The sequence below is a fragment of the Carya illinoinensis genome, chromosome 7 (assembly GCF_018687715.1).
Source record: "Carya illinoinensis cultivar Pawnee chromosome 7, C.illinoinensisPawnee_v1, whole genome shotgun sequence".
NCBI lineage: Eukaryota > Viridiplantae > Streptophyta > Magnoliopsida > Fagales > Juglandaceae > Carya > Carya illinoinensis.
This window is the reverse complement of record NC_056758.1, coordinates 1,960,405-1,980,832: the sequence shown is the minus strand read 5'-3', so window position 1 is coordinate 1,980,832 and position 20,428 is coordinate 1,960,405. Positions and strand designations below refer to the sequence as shown.

The 20,428-nt window shown below is 36.3% G+C and overlaps 4 protein-coding genes and 1 long non-coding RNA gene across 8 annotated transcripts; 3 read left to right on the top strand and 2 right to left on the bottom strand.

The window, feature by feature from the left end:
- Window positions 1-490: 490 nt before the first annotated feature.
- Window positions 491-2,963, bottom strand: LOC122317434 (heavy metal-associated isoprenylated plant protein 34). Its single transcript, XM_043134532.1, has 3 exons — window positions 2,510-2,963; window positions 2,262-2,337; window positions 491-2,118 (listed from the first exon to the last, which is right to left on the bottom strand). The coding sequence occupies exons 1-3, from the start codon at window positions 2,537-2,539 to the stop codon at window positions 641-643; spliced, it is 1,584 nt and encodes a 527-aa protein (XP_042990466.1). The 5' UTR covers window positions 2,540-2,963; the 3' UTR covers window positions 491-640.
- Window positions 2,964-8,372: 5,409 nt separating this feature from the next.
- On the top strand, window positions 8,373-9,431 carry LOC122315846. The gene is made up of 2 exons (XR_006244148.1): window positions 8,373-8,688; window positions 8,970-9,431. It is a non-coding gene; the product is annotated as an uncharacterized LOC122315846 (long non-coding RNA).
- Window positions 9,432-10,075: 644 nt separating this feature from the next.
- Window positions 10,076-12,969, top strand: LOC122315845 (UDP-N-acetylglucosamine transferase subunit ALG13 homolog). Of its 3 annotated transcripts, none has more exons than XM_043132083.1 (4): window positions 10,076-10,431; window positions 11,128-11,351; window positions 12,114-12,213; window positions 12,412-12,969. In XM_043132083.1, exons 2-4 carry the CDS (start codon window positions 11,172-11,174, stop codon window positions 12,669-12,671), a joined length of 540 nt encoding a protein of 179 aa, XP_042988017.1. In that variant the 5' UTR covers window positions 10,076-10,431; window positions 11,128-11,171; the 3' UTR covers window positions 12,672-12,969. The 3 variants fall into 3 exon arrangements, with proteins under 3 accessions (XP_042988017.1, XP_042988016.1, XP_042988015.1); XM_043132082.1 differs by having other exon boundaries at window positions 10,092-10,537; window positions 11,107-11,351; XM_043132081.1 differs by having other exon boundaries at window positions 10,126-10,431; window positions 11,107-11,351.
- Window positions 12,970-14,940: 1,971 nt separating this feature from the next.
- On the top strand, window positions 14,941-19,240 carry LOC122315843 (probable serine/threonine-protein kinase PBL7). Of its 2 annotated transcripts, none has more exons than XM_043132077.1 (6): window positions 14,941-15,398; window positions 15,791-16,035; window positions 16,596-16,984; window positions 17,292-17,424; window positions 18,389-18,478; window positions 18,575-19,240. In XM_043132077.1, the coding sequence occupies exons 1-6, from the start codon at window positions 15,089-15,091 to the stop codon at window positions 18,734-18,736; spliced, it is 1,329 nt and encodes a 442-aa protein (XP_042988011.1). In that variant the 5' UTR covers window positions 14,941-15,088; the 3' UTR covers window positions 18,737-19,240. The 2 variants fall into 2 exon arrangements, with proteins under 2 accessions (XP_042988011.1, XP_042988012.1); XM_043132078.1 differs by having other exon boundaries at window positions 15,257-15,398; window positions 15,762-16,035.
- Window positions 19,241-19,569: 329 nt separating this feature from the next.
- On the bottom strand, window positions 19,570-20,301 carry LOC122315444 (secreted RxLR effector protein 161-like). The gene has a single exon (XM_043131331.1). It carries the CDS (start codon window positions 20,299-20,301, stop codon window positions 19,570-19,572), a length of 732 nt encoding a protein of 243 aa, XP_042987265.1.
- Between the last annotated feature and the right edge of the window lie 127 nt (window positions 20,302-20,428).

The following is a 20,428-nucleotide window of genomic DNA, read 5'->3' as shown; positions in this document are numbered from 1 at the left end:
TTACTCAAACTAGAAGACGTTGTCAATGATAGAAATAGACATCATCTATTTATTTTTTTTATAGAAATATTCAAATGATCGATTCCATGATCAAAACGAAAAAACTAAAAAAAAAAACAATCTAAAGGAAAGAAGAAGAAGACGCGTTTGGTGGATGTCAAAAGTTAAGTCACAAAAAAGAATATGGGGATTGAGGCCGAACGTTTCTATCTGAACCCAACATGAAAACTTAATTGAACACATCTTTTAAGACAGCCGCTAGCCTGCACCCATAAAAGTTTGATTCCGAATTTCTCTTTTCTTTCTTTACCTCTACCTTTTGCTAGAAGAGTCTTCCTATGAAAAGCACCAATGACCATTACCATTTCGATCATACCCATTTTCTTCTCTTTTCTGCATACACTACTAACATCCTAATAACTCATATTTTCCCCCCTTCTTGGGTTGGAAGGAAAGAATAATGTCATGTCTCTAAACAGATGAACAGGAGTTTGATGGATCAAATACTTATGGAGCAAAATTTAAATTTAATACCACTTCCAAGCAACATAAGCAATGATGCTTGCACTTTTGTAGCATCACCACCACAAATGCACAAACTCATGAGAACAAACCAAAATATAATTTACTGCCCCCAAATTTACATTATACTACAACTACCAGTATTCTCATCGCTGAACATGTGAGTGAAAGGATCGGCCACGGGATATGGCATCGGCGGCTGCTGCTGGGGCATGTAATTGGCAGCCGGATGAGACCGAGCATACATCATTGGTTGGTACATATCATTACCATTTGCCCTTTGTTGATTCATCATCATCGCCATGTATTGTTGGTTGTACGGATTGCCTGGCCCCATTCCTTGATAATATCCACCGTTCATTGCCGCCGGTGCAGGTAGACCTTGCACTGCCGGAATATTTCCAAACTGGCCCATTGGATAGTTACCCATCTGGCCCATTTGTGCCCCTTGGCCCATCTGGCCCATTGGATAGTGGCCCATTTGACCCATTTTTCCTACTTGGCCCACTGGGCCCATTGGGTAGTCACTAGTATAGCCCATTTGTCCTCTCTGGCCCATCTGACCAACATTCCCACCTCCGGCCCTACATCCAACCCCACCACCACCACCACCACCACCGCCACCTTTGCTTCCCTTGCCATGATTAGTAGAAACAACATCAATATCGTGGAACCCATTTTTCTTTTTGTTGACTTCGTGTACCCCATCATTCTTGGCTCCACCTTTCTTACTCCCAGTGCCATTATTGTTTCCACCACCACCCTTACTGCCATTATTATTGGTACTCTTACCGCTGCCACCCTCTCGTTTGCTACCACTTCTACCAAACCCTAGCAACCCACTTAACAATCCCCCGCCGCTTTTGCTCCCTTTTTTATCTCCTCTACCCTGGTTTTGCTTCCCTCCTTTCTTTGTCCCACCACCATCACTTCCTTTCTTTCCTCCATTACCTTTCTTAGTGTCTTGATATCCATCCTTACCACCCTTCATCATTACAGGAATATCAATATCAATAACACCACCTTTCTTGGCATTCCCACCCCCACCACCCCTTCTCTCATTCATGGGAGGACCATTCATCATAGCATTAGGCCCAAATGGTCCATGGCCTTTGCCCATCATAGGCATCATCTTGTTGGGTATTTGATGTCCATGAGGCCCATGACCAAACTCATAATCATCACCATCACCAAATTCTTCATCAAATTCATCATCATAATCATCAAATTCAACAAATTCATCATCACTTAAATCAAATTCCTCCTCAGGCATGTTGAACTTGACAGATTTCTGGTCTTTAAAGGGCACCTTCAGATCTTTAGCCCCTTTCATTTGGTGCTGTGGTTGTTGCCCTCCCTTTTTGTCCTTCCCACCTTTTTGAGATTTGTTGTCTTTGCCTCCTTTGCCGTTCTCGATTTGCATGTTTCTGAACTGATTATTGAGATGGTTTTGGTTCAAGTTTGAACTTTTTTGATGTCCCCAGAGCTCTGGATGTTTTCCTGACTTCTCTAGCTTATGTAAGAGTCTGGCTGGATCAAAATTTCCTGAAACGCTCACCTTATCTTGGTCTGCATCTATGTGTACAGCATAAACTCCTAGCCAAAAGCAAAGGGGAAAAAATGAATTTTTATATACGACTAAATCATAAAAATGTAGTTTTAAAAATCACCCAGACAAAATGAACATACTAAGGAACTCGAAGATACTACTTCTGAAAGAAAAGGGGTCAGATAATAACCTTCAATTTTCTGCACTAATTTCTTCACTTTCTGCTTACATCCATCACAGTGTATATTTACTTTGAAGATATAAGTCTGCAAAGTTAAGCGCAACCTTAAATAGCTTAAAAATAGTTGCAAAATCTAAAGTTTAAAGAAGGAAAAGAAGCAAACAAAACCTATGAGTTGAGAAGCAGAAGAACAAATGAAGGTTCCAAATTGCTTCATTTCAAAACATGAGACATGAAAGCAGTTAAAAAGCTTGTACCTGACTCCTCAACATATCTTGTTTACTCATCCTTTTTTCAGAGAGAGGGAGAGAGGAAATGGATCTGAACCAGCGAGCTCAATCTAGAAGAGAATAAGAGCTTTGAGAGAGAGAGAGAGAGAGAGAGTGAGAGAGTTCAAAGGCGGTTGGTGAGCATTAAAGATGTTATCTTTAAGCTTTGTCCCTGCATTTCAGGCTTCTCACTTCTGTGCTATATTTTGAACCTAGTTTTAACACACGGAAAAGGCGGTTGCTCGAGCTACAAGAAATATCATATATGTATATATAAACAATTGGAACACTGAACACGGTTTGGCTGGACATGCTTTTTTACGTTTTATTTAGACTAAAAGTGTCAGACAACCTAACTTAGCAATAACGAAAGACATAATTTACATAAGAAGTCACCGTCTAAAGAGAGATCCAACGGCCAGGCCAGTCCTCCTACCCAGTTATCAGCCCATTTAGTACTCTGGGCTTCCTTCAAAATCCAAGCTTTTCAACTTCTGCTGCACCTAAAACTAAAAAGAGAGAAGGGTCCTACTGATTTAGTCCTCAAAAGTTTATAAATATTATCCCAAAGATCAGTGGAAGCAAACTCGCACCATCTATGGGATAATATTGAGCAAACTAGAAAAATATTAAAAAAAAAAAAAACCTCTGATCTCTCTCTGTTTCTGGGGAGTGGCTTGGCCCCCCCACTGATCGATTATTTAGGTCCGGCTCGAGTTGTTTGAGATTTGATTTTTTACATTAGTTGTAGTTTAAACAGAACCCTTGACTCTCTTTTTACAGTCCGAAATGCCATGGTTGCATGATTAACATTGCTGCAATGATTGTACCCAACTCGATTAGTGTGTGTGATCATCTGACATAAGATTGCATTTGTATTTTAGTATTATGAAAAGATCTGTTATCAATCTTCTTTTCATTTCTCAATCAAATATACTCCTTTTAGATCAAAGCCACTTGTACTGTGAAACACCTTTTTCCCATGGAAGCAAATTTTACTAATATTTGGAGATTATCGAGACTTGTGATATTGGAAAACAGGTTCTATGAGATCTGATTTCGAGGAGATGCACCTGTGGGAATTGGGAAGATTCAAATGCATTATCTAATCAAAGCAAATTTGAGCAACCAATTTTTCCAAGAAAATATTGGAAGCTCTCACAAATGAGGCCATGTAATTTACATTCCTCAACATTTTTTTGCTCCTTTTCATACTGTAAATTCTCTTAGGATCAAGTAAATATCAAGAAAGGTCAATCATTTTGATCAGAGAACTATGATTACTAAAAATGCTTTTACCATATTGCTATAGTGATGATTATTAGACGTAATTTATGCTCGAGTGATACTTTTTTGCATTACCCCTCACCAATTATTTACTTTTCTTTGCAGTGAGGGGAGAAGCAATTTTAGCTAACAAACCCAGCTAGCAAAAAAAGGTAGAAGGGTCACCAAGAAGACATCAGTAACCTTTACAGCAGAGCCTCAAGAAATATCAAGGGAGGCAAAACTGTCATTCAAGACAATTTTTGTATCAATGTACAGGAGGAGCCAAAGCATCTTACAACTGGTCCAACTGGATGCTCAGAAAAAGATAAACAAATAAAAAATAAATAAATAAAATTAAAACACACCAGTCAAAACTACATCTTATGAACAGCAGACATGCACTCGGCAGGAGTCAAAGAAACGCCAGATCAATAAAAAAGTTTTGAACCCTTCTTTTGCAACCAAATTATTGTTTGTCATCCTAAAAAGCCTACCCCATGCAGAAAATGCTGTCCTTAAATCCTTCTTTTCCATCCTCTCTTCCCTTTGAAAATGTCCTTTGCCTCTAAAAAGATGTTTGAACGGTGACAAATAGCAGAAGCCCTACAATTAATATACCTCCCCTTCTTAATGTATGTGCTTTTTTGTAGTGCATGGGGACCTGGTGTAGCTCACAAATCTGCTTTTGAGGACTATCAACTTCTTTTTCTTTCTTTCAACTTGTATGAGTTATGATAATATGGTTAGATTATACTTTTTCCTCTTAAATATGGTTCAATCATATCTGCATTATCGAAGATTGGAATCCTCAAGGCAGTCTACAATGGCGTATTTTTTGTATGCTTTCTGATCTGATCCTTCGTTGGAGAAGGACCACTATTAAAACATAACCTGTTGAATTCAAACCAAGTGAACACTTCAAGTCTCTGCACTAGAAGAGCTCAGCTGCAAGCTAACATTTGGTTTGGCTCATATTAATCATGCATGCATGCCTGATGCCTGACTTGGGTAATTTGGAAAGAGGAATGCTACACATCATCTCACACTACACATTTTATATATTAAAATATTATTTTTTATTTTTTTTATTTTTTATTTCATTTTATTCTTATTAAACTAATTAAATTATTCTATTTATCATCTACACACTACATATTTATTATAGAAAAAATAAAAAAAAAATTAAAATAAGTATGGTGTGTGAAGTGTGAGAATGACAAGAGGAATTTTTCATTTGGAAAAGGAGCGGGTTACTATGCGGCTTGAGTAGCACTGTTCTATTTGACTGTTAATATATTTATATATATTTTTATACTTTTTAAATATTTAAAAAAAATAAAAAAAATATTCCAATATACTCAAAATTACTTCTTTAATTATTAAATTAAAAAAATTTTGCTAAACAGTACGGTACACATTGGGCGGCATACAAGCTTTTTTTCTCTGTAAAATGATGAAACGGTATATTAAATAATGTTAGTTACAAATTTTAAATAGATAAATTTTACATAGACTCCAAAAGGAATGGTTTTTTTTTTTTTTTTTTTGAAGGTGAGGTATATTTTTTTATAAAAACATTACGAGTTTATCTATTTAAAATTTATATAAATTATTTATTATAATTTTAAATTTAAAATACATATATGTGAAGATTAAAATAATAATACTACATATAATTATATAATATATAAATATTATATAATCATTTTAAAAAAAATAAAATTTTTATTTTAAAATTAATTCTATTTATATAAATCTTGTATTTATTTATATTTTATAAAATAATTAATCAACATTTACGCATTCGGTGCCGTAACAATCATTTCTTAAATCAAAATGGTGGAATAGAATATAAAACAAGGAGTAAATTGTTCTCCACCCGTAATATAAGAGTATTCCTATTCGGTGTCTCAAACATTAAATTTTTTATAATTTGAAAAAATATTTAGGAATTTTATCTCAAACCATCTTAATCTCATTCTCTATTTTGAAATTTAGGGATGAGATTGCTACAATAAATTTCTAAATATGAAGATTTACTGTTTATCTCTAAATTATTTTTATATTAATAAAATTATTTATAATTAAGTTTATAAAAAAAAGTGAGAGAAAAATGTAATAAATAAATATTATTTTAATAAAATAGAAAAAATATAGAAAATGAGATGTAAGAAATTTTTAAAAAATAGTAAAATTTAAAAAATATATTTTTTAATTAAATTATAGAAAATTTTACAAAAAATGAGACGTGGATATTTTAATACGAGTGTGTAGCTATACAGGTGAAGTACAGCTATTGCTGTACCGTCTAGAACAATAATATAAAGCTAGGTAGGGGAGTGATAAGACAGATGAGGCATCATTTTATAAAATCAAGGCGCACCTTAGCATGTGCTTCTGAAAATCAAAGATTTTAATTTGGTCAAAATACCCTGTTTCATGTGTATTTAATTCGACACTTAAAAAAAACAAACTTTAATACTTTGAATTCGTGAAAATAAATTCTCTACTCAAAAACACGTGACAATTTTATGGATTATCGTAAATGTTTCATGGGTCTGTCACGAGTTTCGATTAGTATCCATTAAAAAATATATATATATCTCTTAATTTATATGTTTTTTTATCTGTTACATATATATATATATATATAAATTATATAAAATAAATTTATAAATTAATATAATTGTATAAAATTTATTAAATCTATTTTATAATAAAAATAATTTTATAATTTGATATATATTAATTTATGAGTTCATTAGTTTTTTTTTTTTCTCTTTCTTTTACTTTCAGTCTCAGGTATTAATGTGGTAACTGAATGGCAACATGACCTGGTATTGGGGATCATAGCCTGCAGCCCTCCGACTGCCAGTTGATGAGCCATATGCAGCCCATGTGATCATTCAAAACAACAACAAATAATGAATGCTGAGCATTCGGTACATTTTTGTCACGTATGTGCACGCCCAGTTTCACTTTCGCCTTCCTATGTCCACTGCTTCATTTTACAGTGATAATCCAAACAAGTTCCAGCTTCCTGCTCAACATGATGCAGAGAAAAATACACTCATTTCTTTAATCAAAGAGATGAAAGCAAGTAAAAGCGATTACATATTTGGTGAGTTTTTACACATATTGTAAAAATAGAACTATGTTTGTTCAAGTCTAACCGAAGTTAGGTAAAACAATATCAATCTTCCTCTATGTTTGGTCAGAATCAATGGTGTCATGATAGCACAGTAATATTAATGAGGTCAGTTGGGTCCCCATAGAAGGTCATGTGGTCCTCGGATCACTTTAATGAACTTGTACACCGGCACAAGCTTCAAGGGTATAGACAGAGAAAAAGTTTTGATACACAAGGTTGGGAGCTGGGAACCCCTAGCATAGGTCAGACTACACACCCTAACCACTGACGGTCAGTAGCTCAGAACACGCAGGACCCTTTAATTTGGATAGGACGGGGTTGGTGGTGACAGCCAGATTGAATTATTGACCATCTAGTTTCCTCCGAAATGGCAAAGTTGTTTTGAAATGAGAACACATTGGTTTCTCTCTTTCTAAATTATAATATTATTTAGAGAAGAAATCCTAATTACTGATAAAAAGACTGAACCATTTTGCATGTGTTCCATACCATGCATGCAGACTGGACTGGAGAACAACATTCTTGCAAACGGTGAAAGTGAACCATAATAAAAGACTACGTGCCAAAGTGAAAATCCAAGGTTAAGATCACTGTTCATATGTTGAGAACACACCCAGAAAGATTGAATTCAAATCCTCAGCAATAAGGTAGGTCAGTGATTCTCTTGCACTTTTAGACACTGTTCGAGACTCGAGACCACACTTTTGTTCCCTCTTGATACATCTTTCTTCCAACACTTTCGCGCATTCCAACCAACTTTAACCGACCTGTGTTTGATTACTTGTGTTGCAAATATTCCCTCCCAGCACTTTATGTGCTTTTCAATGGGAGATACAACATACTCGTACGAATACAGGATTTAGCTTGGATCAAGATATTATATGATCAGAACACTACAGCAACAAAAGATCTACAACAAAAGATATTATATTATCAGTAATTCTACGTACGATATTATATGATCAGAACTCTACAGCAACAAAAGATCTACAATAAAAAGATATTATATTATCAGTAATTCTATCTACGAGTACGTAAACGCCGTATAATTATTTAAAAAAAAGTAAAATTTATAATTAAAAAGTTAATTTTTTTATATAAATCTCATATTAATTTATTTTTTAAAAACAAACTGTATAACGCTTACACAATTAAAATTACAAATATTATTTCTCTTATATCATATGTACTTTGGAACATTTCTATTATATTATATAACATCAGTCTTAAAATATCTAACCTTTTAACCTGAAATTAATATTTCATATTTTTGAACTACTGAATGGCTAATAACTTCAAACTTGATTGTAGATCCTCCATTAATTGCTTTATTACAATTTTAATTTGCTTAAATAAGCTTAAACCTGCGTTGTTCAACTCGGTATTAATGCAAACATCTTTATGTGAAAGATTGAGCTTCATAGTCTTAATCTATGTATACCTATAATCATGAACATTTAAAGACAAATAATTGGATGAGTAAATGATATTTAATGATTTCTCCATGCGTCTCCAACTCTTTCACACAACCACTCGTCTTCCTTACACCATGCCAGCTTCTCTTCATGCTCGATATTAGAAAATCTTTTTCCCTTTCCTTTGGACCAATATTATTTTCAAGCTCAAAGCACTGTCAAGATCTGTTTTATTATTATGAACCGATCTAGATCAGGTGGTGCAAAGGAATGGAGGAGGAGTTTCAAGGGATTATTTTCTGTGTGAACTTCATCAATAAGCAGGGAGAAAGGTATATGCCTCTCTCTTCGGTTTTTCACTTTTCTCTCCTTAATTCCAGTGTGAAAGCATGCACGCCATTATGGGGTTTTCGATATTGTTGGCTCTTGCTTTTCTTGCTGTACTAATATCGTATGCATGCGCGTGGTGTGTAGCTGATCCCTGCATGCATGAATGCATGCCTGGTGTGCAGTTTACATGAAACGTTTGATGCTGTTTTAATTTGTTTGGAACTTAATTGCCTTCCCCATCTGGCAAGTCATACTCACAAGGTTCTGATTCATCTGCAATCAGTTTGTCACATTATGTACAGAAAAAAGAAGAAGAAGAAGAATAACAAGGTACGAAGAAGAAGACAAAAGTGAAAAGTAGGAGGAGGCCGAGGTGATCAATGAACCCCGGTTTTATATATTTGCAATCAGTCAAAGCCAGATTTTTCGCCACCTGCTGCATAATTAAGCAGCATCGATCTGCAATATTTGCAGAGATGATCATGATGGCCGGATGTGTCCCTTCGCTTGTTTGTCAATATTCCTTTTTTGCTTTATTAATGTGCATTCACACGAACATCAGGAGCTTTAAAAATGGAAAATCTTAAAGTAGCCAAATATATATGTGGCAGTTCTGCCTGTATTCTCAATATTCTTGATTAGTTAAACCATTGACCAAGAACATCTTGAATTTGTGCATGTTCTTCTTCTTAAGTTGTGAATTCAGTTTACATTATTCATTAATTCTATCTAGATTTCCCTTAAATCTATTTGTTGTCAGTTTTCTCTTTCTAAATTTTCCATTCAGCATATCGGTCAAACTATATATAGAAAATATTTTAGTTGAACTACAAGTTAACCAATAACTACTCTTAATATTAAGAGAACTGATACATATATATAAAAAAAATTATATAATATAAATCTATAAATTGATATGATTATATGGAATTCGGTAAATCTACTTTATAATAAAAGTTATTTTACAATCTAACATATCACATCAAATTAAATTAATTTATAAATTTATTTTTATAGAATCTCTTTGTTAAAATATTTTCCTAATATTAACGGTATAATCTGAAAATATACTAAATTTAGACCCTTTATTTTTAGGAATCCTTGTGTCAATCCAATTTATGCGATATATATGCTTTTTCTTTTATAATAAAGAAAAAGTGAAATGCACATTCCAAAAGAAAAGGCCAAAAAAAAAAGCAGCACATGTTTTGGGCCAGGCAGCTTTGAAATTCTAAGGTTGGGCCGATAGCTACTAAACTTGGATCGGGTCAGATCCAGTACGCTCAATTAGAGTCCATAAACATAAAAAGAATTCTAAAGCCCCAATCTCGTTGACAGTTGACACTCCATCTTCATTTTTTAATTTTCCATAAAACGGTGCGTTTCTGCTCTCACTTGCTTTCCTTGAACTGAATCAGAACCCTGAGATCATAGCACTCTCATCCATGGAAGATAGATCACCTGCTGAGGTACTGAAATTGGGATTACTTATGTGACTCTCATATCCGGCCCGTGTGGCCGAGGCCCAAACTCTTAAGCCCAGCCCGCCCGATTTGTTAAAGAAAAAGCACCAAAACGGTGCGTTTTGTATCCTAAGCCCTTCCCCCCTTCTTCCCCACGGCCCCCCGAGTCCCGATACCCTCTCTCTCTCTCTTCTCTGTATTTTTTGTTCCGCCCCACGGCGTTCTCGTCCTCTCCGTCGGGAAGCGCCTCCACCCCCACTTCCGACTCTGCTCGCAAAGCCGGTAAGTACCCCGGTTCCATCTCCCCTATCTCGCTCTCCCCGTCCGTCTCTCTCGTATCTCGGCTCTCTCTCTCTCTACCTACCTCTCACGCAACAAATACTCTTAGGTAGCGAGAATTCTGACCATTTTTTTTTGGTAACAAATACTTCATAATAGCATTGAAAATTTCATAGTACAATTACAGAGATGCTTCTACAAAGACATGTTGCTTAACCACATATGTAAAGGATTTCCACCAAACTTTAATATCTTCCACATGTTTACAAAGAATTCTTACCATTTTTGGATTTATATATTATACAATTCCTAGACCAGATTTTAGTTCAAAATCTGATAAGGCATTTCCCCTATTTTTGTTTCTCTTTTTCATGGTTATTTCTTGTTTCCTTTCTCAATACGTGAAGGAATCGGTCAATATTATCAGATGAATTCTGGATTCTTTGAATTATCTTTATCTATCATTGTTTTTTCCTTTGTTTATTATTCTATTGTCTGTAGTAATAGATTTGTGGCTCTATTTGGTGTGTATGTGTGTGAAGTTTGAAATGAATTGGGGATGCAAGAATCGCTTGAATTCGAATTGCTGTAATTTTTATCCTTTTCTTCCAAAAGTTATCTTTAATTTGTTTTCCATTATAATTGAAGTGCTTAGTTCCTTTCATGTGTTTATTCTAGATATTATTTGGTGGTTGAAAGGGTTGGGTGGTGTGAATTGTGGCGAAAGTATAAGTCATCATTAGATGGGAGATACTGAGGATGGTATTAAGCTGAAGAAAACAGTTTTCGTCACAGTTGGAACGACTTGTTTTGATGCTCTTGTTAGAGCAGTGGATACTCCGGAAGTTAAAGATGAGTTGCTGAAAAGAGGATATACCCATCTTATCATTCAAATGGGTCGGGGATCATACACACCCACAAAGGTAATTTTGAACTTTGGCCATGGTTAATACTTCTTCCAGTGGTGTCATTCATTGCTCTGATCTCTGATAGTAGTTCAATGTGTCATTGCAATATTGCTAATTTAATTTCGATTGAATGAGCATTGCCCCTACAAAAATAAAAGCTTGGGAATAGGGAAGCTGTATTGGTGAATCACCAGGCTCAAGTTAACGTGTCTTGAACCACATAATCCTGCCAAAGGTGGAGTTGATAAAAATATTGACGATCTTATCAGATTCTTCCATCTATTATGATCTGTTGAAAATTTTCATAACGTGTTGCAAGAATTTGGTACAATTTTGAAGATGCTAGTCTTGATGATTTGTATCTCAAAGACTCGAATTTTGTACTCATCTCTCTCTCTCTCTCTCTCTCTCTCTCTCTCTCTCTCTCTCTCTCTCTCTCTCTCTCTCTCTCTCTCTCTCTCGCGGGATTGGAGTAAGTATATAAAGAAAAAAGGCAGCTAACTAGCACTAGAAAACCACATGAGATGGAGAAGGGACGACAAGTAATTATAAAAAGGAGTGAATAGTACTGTACTTGCATGCAGTATGGTGATTGTCAAGCATTGAAGGGTTAAATTTTCAACTCAAAATTGGGAAAAATGAAAATATAAAGAGAAGAAGGAGAAGAAGAAGAAGAAACCAGTGATTTGAGATATTTCTTTAGTTGGGTCTCAGATTTCTGCTTATCTTGGGTTCTATTAAGATATTTTCCAACTGGTTTTTCTCCCCTTTATGCAGTCTGGAGGAGACGATGGGTCTCTGGCTGTAGACTTCTTCACTTTCTCATCAAGCATCGCAGATCATCTGAGATCAGCATCTCTAGTGATCAGTCATGCGGGTAAGCACTTGATAGTTTGATGCATATTCGCTCTATTTTTTTTTTTTTAATTTCTTATTCTTCTCTCTAGATGCCTGGATTTAACCACCATACTGCTTTGAGTTTTGCCCATGATCTAGTTATTGAAGTTTTGGATTTTAAAGGCTTCATTTGCTGTGCCAGTTTGCTATTACATTTATTTCTATGACCATGGTGCAGGGTCAGGAAGCATATTTGAGACATTGCGACTTGGGAAGCCTTTAATTGTGGTGGTGAATGAAGATTTGATGGACAATCATCAAAGTGAATTAGCAGAAGAACTCGCAGAGAGGAAGCACTTATACTGTGCCCGTCCTCAAACACTTAATCAGACCATAGCGGCTATGAATTTGGAGTCTCTACTTCCATATCCTTCAGGGAATGCCATACCAGTCGCTAAGCTTATTAATCAATTTCTAGGTTTCCCAGATGATAAATGAAACTATAGATCTTTAATTCTTCAATAGAATTGTTTTCTGATAGGTAATTCTTCAATAGAATTTATACCTTAATCTTGGGGTACTCGTTGGCGTATATGATTGAGTTGTATCTTTCCATGATGCATAAGCTTTTGTTCGGGTCTTGTCTCATCATCCCGTTGAAATTGATTTAGTTTTTGATTTTTCCTAGAATATTTTGTATGAAATGTATGTAATTTCTGGAAGTGCCGGAAACAAAGCATAAAGCAAAACATTTGTGCACTCTTCACTATCTGATTTTGAAGTTAAATTGGTAGCACTTTCATTCTTGTTAAAATTTGACTGGGCTGCGATCTCAAGGAGTTTTGGATGGTCAGTCCTAAAGCCCTAAGTTGCACGGTTCCTTTGTGGGAATATAGAGGGAGGGAGCGTGATATCTTCCCTAAAACAGCTGATCATGTGGTCGATGTTGAGTGGTCGATCCATAGATAGTCAATGCAAAGCAATGGTTATTTCATCAGGTAAGTGAAGACCAAACGGTTCACATGATACCATATTGAGAGAGAAGAATTATGTTTATCAATTAGGACTTTGGATCCACTTGACTTTCAGTACATATTTGCAGTTGAATACTATCTAATTTGTACCAAAAATTTAACGGCCACGTGACTTCTGTGACTTGAAAATGGGGCAAAGTCTCATCTCTCTAGAGTGGTATTCGGTGTGAGAGGGACGGTCATAGGTAATGGACAACGCCCAACTTATATGCAGATCGTGATGCTCTACTTTTTAGGGGGACTGCTCTATACCATGTCGCAGTCATATGTAAGAAGAGGTAAAAGGAAGAGGTAAAGAAAGATCCTTTCTTTATGATGATAGTGGAGATTTAATTGCAACAGCAGTTCTCATAAAGAAAGATCCTATCCAGGGTTATGGCTTTCATCGCAGATTGTAACCACAAATAAAAAGGTAAAAAAAAAAAAAAAAAAGACAAGTAATAATATACAAGTGTGTTTGTTTAAAATATGTACTAGGATAGAAGCAAGTAAAATAAATGAAGAATTTACATAAATAATATGACAAGTATTTATTTCATTTTCGAGCCACTCCTTGATAATGAAATGAGGCTGACAGTGGATACCAGAACGGCTGAAGGGTCAAGCTCACCAGCTAGGCCTTGCTGTTGCAGTCAAAATGTAGAATGGCTGGTGCGGGATGGGCAAACTTCGTAAATATTTTTTGAATTCTTTACTTTTATGGTTTTAGACAAATTATTGTATTTTAACATGTGTGGAGGACATATGACCTTGTCTTAATGATTAGCAATCTTTCATAAGTTTAGAAGAACTGACCAATGATTGAATCCTGTTTTCCTGAATTCTAGGCAGCCATATTGACTTATATAAACACTTTAACTGTTCCCCTAATATTTTTTCCCTTGTTATAATCTCGGTTGAACACGCAAGGAATATCCACCACATGCCAATGAGAACTTCCATGCAGAGATAATCCCATTTATAAGTGTGTAACACAATACCATACCACACTAATTCTATACCATCGCATTTTATCTCCTCTCATCTTATTATTATAATTTTTTTAAACTTTTACCCAAAATACTGGAAACAATTAATAAAGTGTTGCTTATTATAAGATCCGTTATAATTAACAAAATAAAACATAAGTATTTTTTTATGCTAATTAATATTGACTGACTTTCATATCAACAATATGATTGGTATGCTAATAAGCGAAGCTTTTCAAATAAATTATTTTCTTTGCAAAAGGAGAAAGAAAACATAACTGGTTAACATATGCTAATTGTTTTCTGCGTGGGGTCGGGCTGTGAAGTACTGGTGGAGACATAGCAGGGGCGGTTTCCTAGTCCTCTACCGGTGATTGAATTAATTATCCAACAAAAAAATGTAGCAAGTTGTATGAGGAATTGAAAAACTTCTGTATATGGAATTGTACATAATTAGCATATAATTGTAGTTGGATGCGTATCAATATGAAAAATCAAAAATTCTATGTGTAGTCATTTTTGTGCACTCTTTTGTGCACTCCAGTGATATGATTGGTTGGATATTAAAAAAAATTAATACAGCTAATCATATCAGTGGAGTGCGCAAAAAATACGCAAAAATAACTGTACGTAGCATTGCTCATGAAAAATTGACAATAGGTACAAAAGCTTCAAAATTCTTCTGACACAAAGACAGACAATTCTACAGAAAATACATGAGAGGGGACGAAGGAAGTATACAAACCCAATTGGTCACGCATGAGAGAGAGAGAGAGAGAGAGAGAGAGAGAGAGATCTATGACCTCGTATTTAGGGAAACTCAAACCTCCATAACACAAAGTTGCTCCTCATCTTTTACCAAACATCTCTCTCTCTCTTGCCATTCTTCTCTCTTGCATTGCTCTTTGTGCTCATGGAAGTTAACAACACACAGCCACCTGCAAGGCCACTTGATACTGCAAATAACTACACCCAAGGACACCACCACACACATTCTCCAACAAATAGCCAACACCATGGCATTTTCCCCTCCATTTCCACCCTTATAATCATCATCGCCATCACTTCTGTTGTCCTCCTTTTTGTTATATTTCTAATCATTATAATGCTCCGACGACTCAAATCTACTAAGAACAATAGCACTGCCAAGGAACACAATAGCATCAACAACACAAGTAGCAGGTTCATAGCTCATACCACCGTGAACTTCAATTCTAGCCCAGGTAAGACTAAACCATTTTCACAATTTATTCGTGCAATATTGTGGAAGCTCTTGGCCTTTAAAGGCCTGTTGGCTTATTGGAAATGTATCCAAGTTTTCGTTCTCAGGGAAAGGTGTGAACGTCCTTTTTCATGATCACTTTTTCGCCCTCCATTGTTATCTCATTTTCACAAAAACAAATTGTTTTCAATCAACCGAGGGTGCTTTCACATGATTTAGTTTTATTCCCCGGGAAGGAAGAAAACAAGAAGTCCATTATGACCACAAATGCTTCTCTCTCTCTCTCTCTCTCTCTCTCTCTCTCTCTCTCTCTCTCTCTCGCTTATTTGTTTTCTAATTTTCTCCCCTTCCAATTCTATGGTAGTTTGATGGGCATATCTTGAAATGTGGCAGATGTGAAGGGTGGGTGTCTTTATGGAGGGCATATGGTCAGGACACCCCCACCTAGATTCAGAGGAGTCCAGGTGTTTACATACAAGGAGCTTGAAGTGGCCACAGATAAATTTAGTGAACCAAATATAATAGGAAATGGAGGGTATGGAGTGGTGTACAGAGGAGTCCTAAGGGATGGAACCGTGGCTGCAATGAAGATGTTGCATAGGGAAGGAAAGCAGGGGGAGCGTGCCTTTAGGATTGAGGTGAATGACTTCATTTATTAGTTTTTGTTCCTATTTGCTCTTCTGCCTAATTTGTTTCTTTCTGGGCTTTATCTTCTGTTTATGTTTACTGTAGACAAACTTAGTAAAGATTGTCATTTTGTCCTTACAACAGCCTATAAGCAGTAGGCACTTTATGAGAGGGATAACTGATAAGGAGAGGTCGTCTGCTGCAGTTTCTTAGGCAATTTCTTGCTCCATCTTCTCTGATGGCATAAACAGTTTTCCTTGACCGTCTGACATCACTTTCTTAAGCAATTTGGGAATGTTAGACTCATAATTCTCTCTCTCACACACACAAGCGCACGCACATACATAGACATACGTTAGGGTAATGCTGCAGTTTCTGAAACTCGGTCTGGCTATGTTCTAACAATACACAATATATTTCCTAAGAACTATTTGTTCTGAAATATTAATTATCTTCCTTCAATCTGTTCTTTTGGCAGTATGCATTTATGAAGTCTCCATCCTTGCACAATTGCACATGGGTGTATGTACCGCTAAAAGAGATTTTGTTTTTATCTCTTTCTTTAATGTAGGTGGATCTACTAAGCCGCTTACGTTGTCCTTATCTGGTGGAATTACTTGGCTATTGTGCTGACCAACACCATAGGCTTCTAATTTTTGAGTTTATGCCCAATGGAACTCTCCAACACCACCTCCACCCCTCTAACAATCAACTTAAACCGTTGGATTGGGCTACTCGGTTGAGGATAGCACTTGATTGTGCTAGGGCCCTTGAGTTTCTCCACGAGCATTCAATCTCAACCCCAGTTATCCACCGTGACTTCAAGTGCACCAACATTCTACTAGATCAGAATTTCCGTGCCAAGGTGTCGGATTTTGGATTGGCCAAGATGGGCTCAGACAAAATCAATGGTCAGATCTTGACACGTGTGCTCGGGACCACTGGATATCTGGCACCAGAGTGAGTCCTCCATCACCTATCATACACCCTCTCTTTCATTATCACCGCAATACCAGTGAAAATGCATTTTTAAATACAAGCATGCACATGCGCATGCTAAGGTGCTTGTTAGGCAGGACTTCATTTTCCTAGCAAAACAAAAATTGAAAAAGCTCAGGACGAAAGTCGCATGATTTTATTTCAAATGCCTTTCTATGTATAGGCCCTTAATTGCAGATGAAAATATTTAGAAGCACAAGATAAAGCATTAGCTCTGGAGTTTATTCCATTTTAACATTGTTTAGTTCTTAAATTCCGGGTGATGTAGGTATGCTTCCACGGGTAAGCTTACAACAAAATCTGATGTATATAGCTATGGTGTGGTACTTCTAGAGCTGTTAACAGGTCGTGTACCAGTTGATACGAAGCGGCCCCCTGGAGAACACGTTCTTGTTTCATGGGTCAGTAGACAAACTCCTCCAATTTTGTCTTTTTTATTGGATGAATGCAAAATCTATTCAACCGGGGGACAATAATGAGTGCATGCTACATTGAAAAATAGCAAATCGACAAAGCAGTACCATGACTAACAACAAGAAACCCTGTACATCCGTCCAGCTTATCAAAAGAAATGCTGCTGTTCTTTGATTGAACTTTTGTTATTCTTAGTCACGCCTCTTATGCGATATCTTAAATGATTGTCATTTAGTAGTGAGTTATGTGGTTGTCATTTTAGAGATTTGCATTCGAAATAACTTAAAACGTATCATATCAACTAGTATGATTTTGGATGATAAAATCTAAGATTGAAGAATAGTATTGCTTTGTTTTGAATGATACCTTTCTCCGGAGAACTTTATTAGGACTCGTTTGGAGAGTGAGATGATATGAGAATTTTGTGAATAGTAGTAAGCCAAGTAAAAATAAGAATTTTGGAACATGAGCCAGATCATCTGATCTAGCTGCAAGCCGCCTCTAGTTTACTTTATGAATTACACTAAACTTTTGCTTGGAGACGATAGTTGAATTATCTGCAAACTCTACACCCACATACAGCAGGATACGCTGATAACTCTTAATGGCAGAAATAAAATGTGTTTTCAGAGCCAATATGATGTTTCAATTAACTTTCAAAGCCAGAATAAGATTTTCTAGGAGATATGATCTTTCTCCACCCCCAACTGATTCTTGGTTACTTGACTGACCAAAAACTCCAGGCTCCAGCATTCTCTCTGTCATTAATTTGTAGCTGTCATGCTACATATCCAGTTTCACCAAAAATACATTACCTTGATACGTCTGCTCTTTATTAATATCTTACTCTCTATATCAAGTTCAAGATGAACTTTAAAGGCCAGTGTTGCCAAGAATGAACAAAAGTTCAAAGCTTTTGAAGTGTGACATATCTGTTACTTAATTTGACAGGCTCTTCCAAGGCTATCGAACAGAGAAAAAGTAGCAGAAATGGTTGATCCAGCTCTACGAGGCCAGTATTCCAAGAAGGATCTAATTCAGGTCATCTTGCTTGCTATCATGATCTTCACCAACCACCAGTATTGATGCTTAAATTGCTAATACCTCTGTTTTCTTCTGGCTGCATTGTTTTTGCAGATAGCCGCTATTGCAGCCATGTGTGTGCAACCAGAAGCAGATTATCGGCCTCTAATGACTGATGTTGTACAGTCACTCATCCCTCTGGTGAAAAACCTTCATTCTAGTAGTTCTCCCAGCTCCTCGAGATTTCTAAATCGAACAAGTCCCAGGTCCTCGTGACTATGTGAAGACAGTAAAATTTAGCTTTCCAGTTAACTTTAGGCTGGTTCATGCAGAATTCACTGACAACCATCAGAACGTTTCTCTGTGAAACATAAAACATTTCTCTTTTTAAAGATTAGCTGAGTTGAAAAGCGACATTCTTCTGTCTACCTAATCAAAGAAGGCTCATGGGATTTCAACCAACGCCATGGCTGGCTAGTCTAACTCTTCAAGATTTAGATGAAACTTTTTCTTTCAGATCGCCAGAATATTGAAAAAGTGTTGTAGAGAATTAATGCAGACGCTGACTTTTGACGAGAACCAAAAGTCCTTATGATTTCCAGAATTAAACGACGGTACAAAGTGTCAAATTCTAGCAATTTGAAGGTACAATTTATGAGTTTTGATCATTTTAGTGTAAAGTGTAAAACTTATAATAATTTGAGGGTACAACAGTACCTTTCTGACTTGTAAAAACTCATTTCATTCATATGGTGAAACTGGGGAGGTACCTTTACGCAAGTGGAATGTAGTATACTAAGAAAGAAGCCAAGCCATGATACTTCACTGCATTATTTGAAGATATGCAGGCTTCTCGGTGTCAGAAACTAAAGAGAAGAAATATACGAAGAGAGGTTTTTTTGGCAAAAGTGCTCTCTGACTTTCAACACCCTTTTTTCTTATCAATGTGTCAGTTCTATTCATGGAAAATAGTCAAATGCTATACACGGAGCCCCTAACTAATCCCTATTATTTAGCCTATATACATGGTAATATATCTATACAACTAATATTAACAGAGAAGTCCTAAATTATATAAATTACTAAAGTGTATACGGTAACATCCCCCCTCAAATTGATGCTGGTAAGTCAACCAGCAACAATTTGCCAACAAGAAATTGATGCTGCTGTCGAGTCATAGCTTTGGTGAAGACATCAGCCACTTGGAGATCAGAAGAGATGTGAGGAAGAGATATCACCCGACTTTCCAAGGTATCTCGAATATAATGACAATCAACTTCAATGTGCTTGGTGCGTTCATGGAAAACGGGATTGGTGGCAATCTGAATAGCACTAATGTTATCAACATGAAGAGGGGTAGAAGTAGTCTGAGGAAACCCAAGCTCCTCAAGAAGACCGCATAGCCATACAATTTCAGAACAAGCAGTAGACATGGCACAATACTCGGCCTCAGTAGAGGATTTAGAAACACGATCTTGTTTCTTACACCTCCAAGAAATTAAGGCATCACCTAAAAACATACACCAACCCGTAGTAGATCGACGTGTATCTAGACACCCAGTCCAATCAGCATCACTATAGGCAACAAGTTGAAGAGACGAGCCAGTAGGAAAGAACAACCCACGAGTAGGTGAACCTCGAAGATAGCAAATGATGCGTCGAACTGCAGCAAGGTGGAGATGCCAAGGAGAAGACATAAACTGACTGACCTGATGAACAGCATAGGAGATATCAGGTCGCGTAGTGGTCAAGTAGATAAGACTCCCAACCAGGCGCCAATAGAGAGTAGGATCATCTAGAAGGTTTCCTTCATCTTTCCTGTATTTGACATTTACCTCCATAGGAGTATCAACAGAAGAAGTGTCCTCCAAACCAGCCAAAGTGATAAGATCTTGAATATACTTATGCTAGTTCACGAAAATACCATTGGCCCGATGATGAACTTCTAATCCTAAGAAGTATGTGAGC

Bases quoted from the DNA above. Each gene is read 5' to 3' on its own strand.
- LOC122317434 (XM_043134532.1), bottom strand. From the start codon at position 2,539: ATGAGTAAACAAGATATGTTGAGGAGTCAG. The intron at 2,338-2,509 runs GTACAAGCTTTT...TTAACTTTGCAG, and splicing joins AAGATATGTTGAGGAGTCAG to ACTTATATCTTCAAAGTAAA. The intron at 2,119-2,261 runs GTTATTATCTGA...GCTTTTGGCTAG, and splicing joins ATTAGTGCAGAAAATTGAAG to GAGTTTATGCTGTACACATA.
- LOC122315845 (XM_043132083.1), top strand. From the start codon at position 11,172: ATGGGAGATACTGAGGATGGTATTAAGCTGAAGAAAACAGTTTTCGTC. The intron at 11,352-12,113 runs GTAATTTTGAAC...CCCTTTATGCAG, and splicing joins GATCATACACACCCACAAAG to TCTGGAGGAGACGATGGGTC. The intron at 12,214-12,411 runs GTAAGCACTTGA...ACCATGGTGCAG, and splicing joins TCTAGTGATCAGTCATGCGG to GGTCAGGAAGCATATTTGAG.
- LOC122315843 (XM_043132077.1), top strand. From the start codon at position 15,089: ATGGAAGTTAACAACACACAGCCACCTGCAAGGCCACTTGATACTGCA. The intron at 16,036-16,595 runs GTGAATGACTTC...TCTTTAATGTAG, and splicing joins AGCGTGCCTTTAGGATTGAG to GTGGATCTACTAAGCCGCTT. The intron at 16,985-17,291 runs GTGAGTCCTCCA...CGGGTGATGTAG, and splicing joins ACTGGATATCTGGCACCAGA to GTATGCTTCCACGGGTAAGC.
- LOC122315444 (XM_043131331.1), bottom strand. From the start codon at position 20,301: ATGGAGGTAAATGTCAAATACAGGAAAGATGAAGGAAACCTTCTAGAT.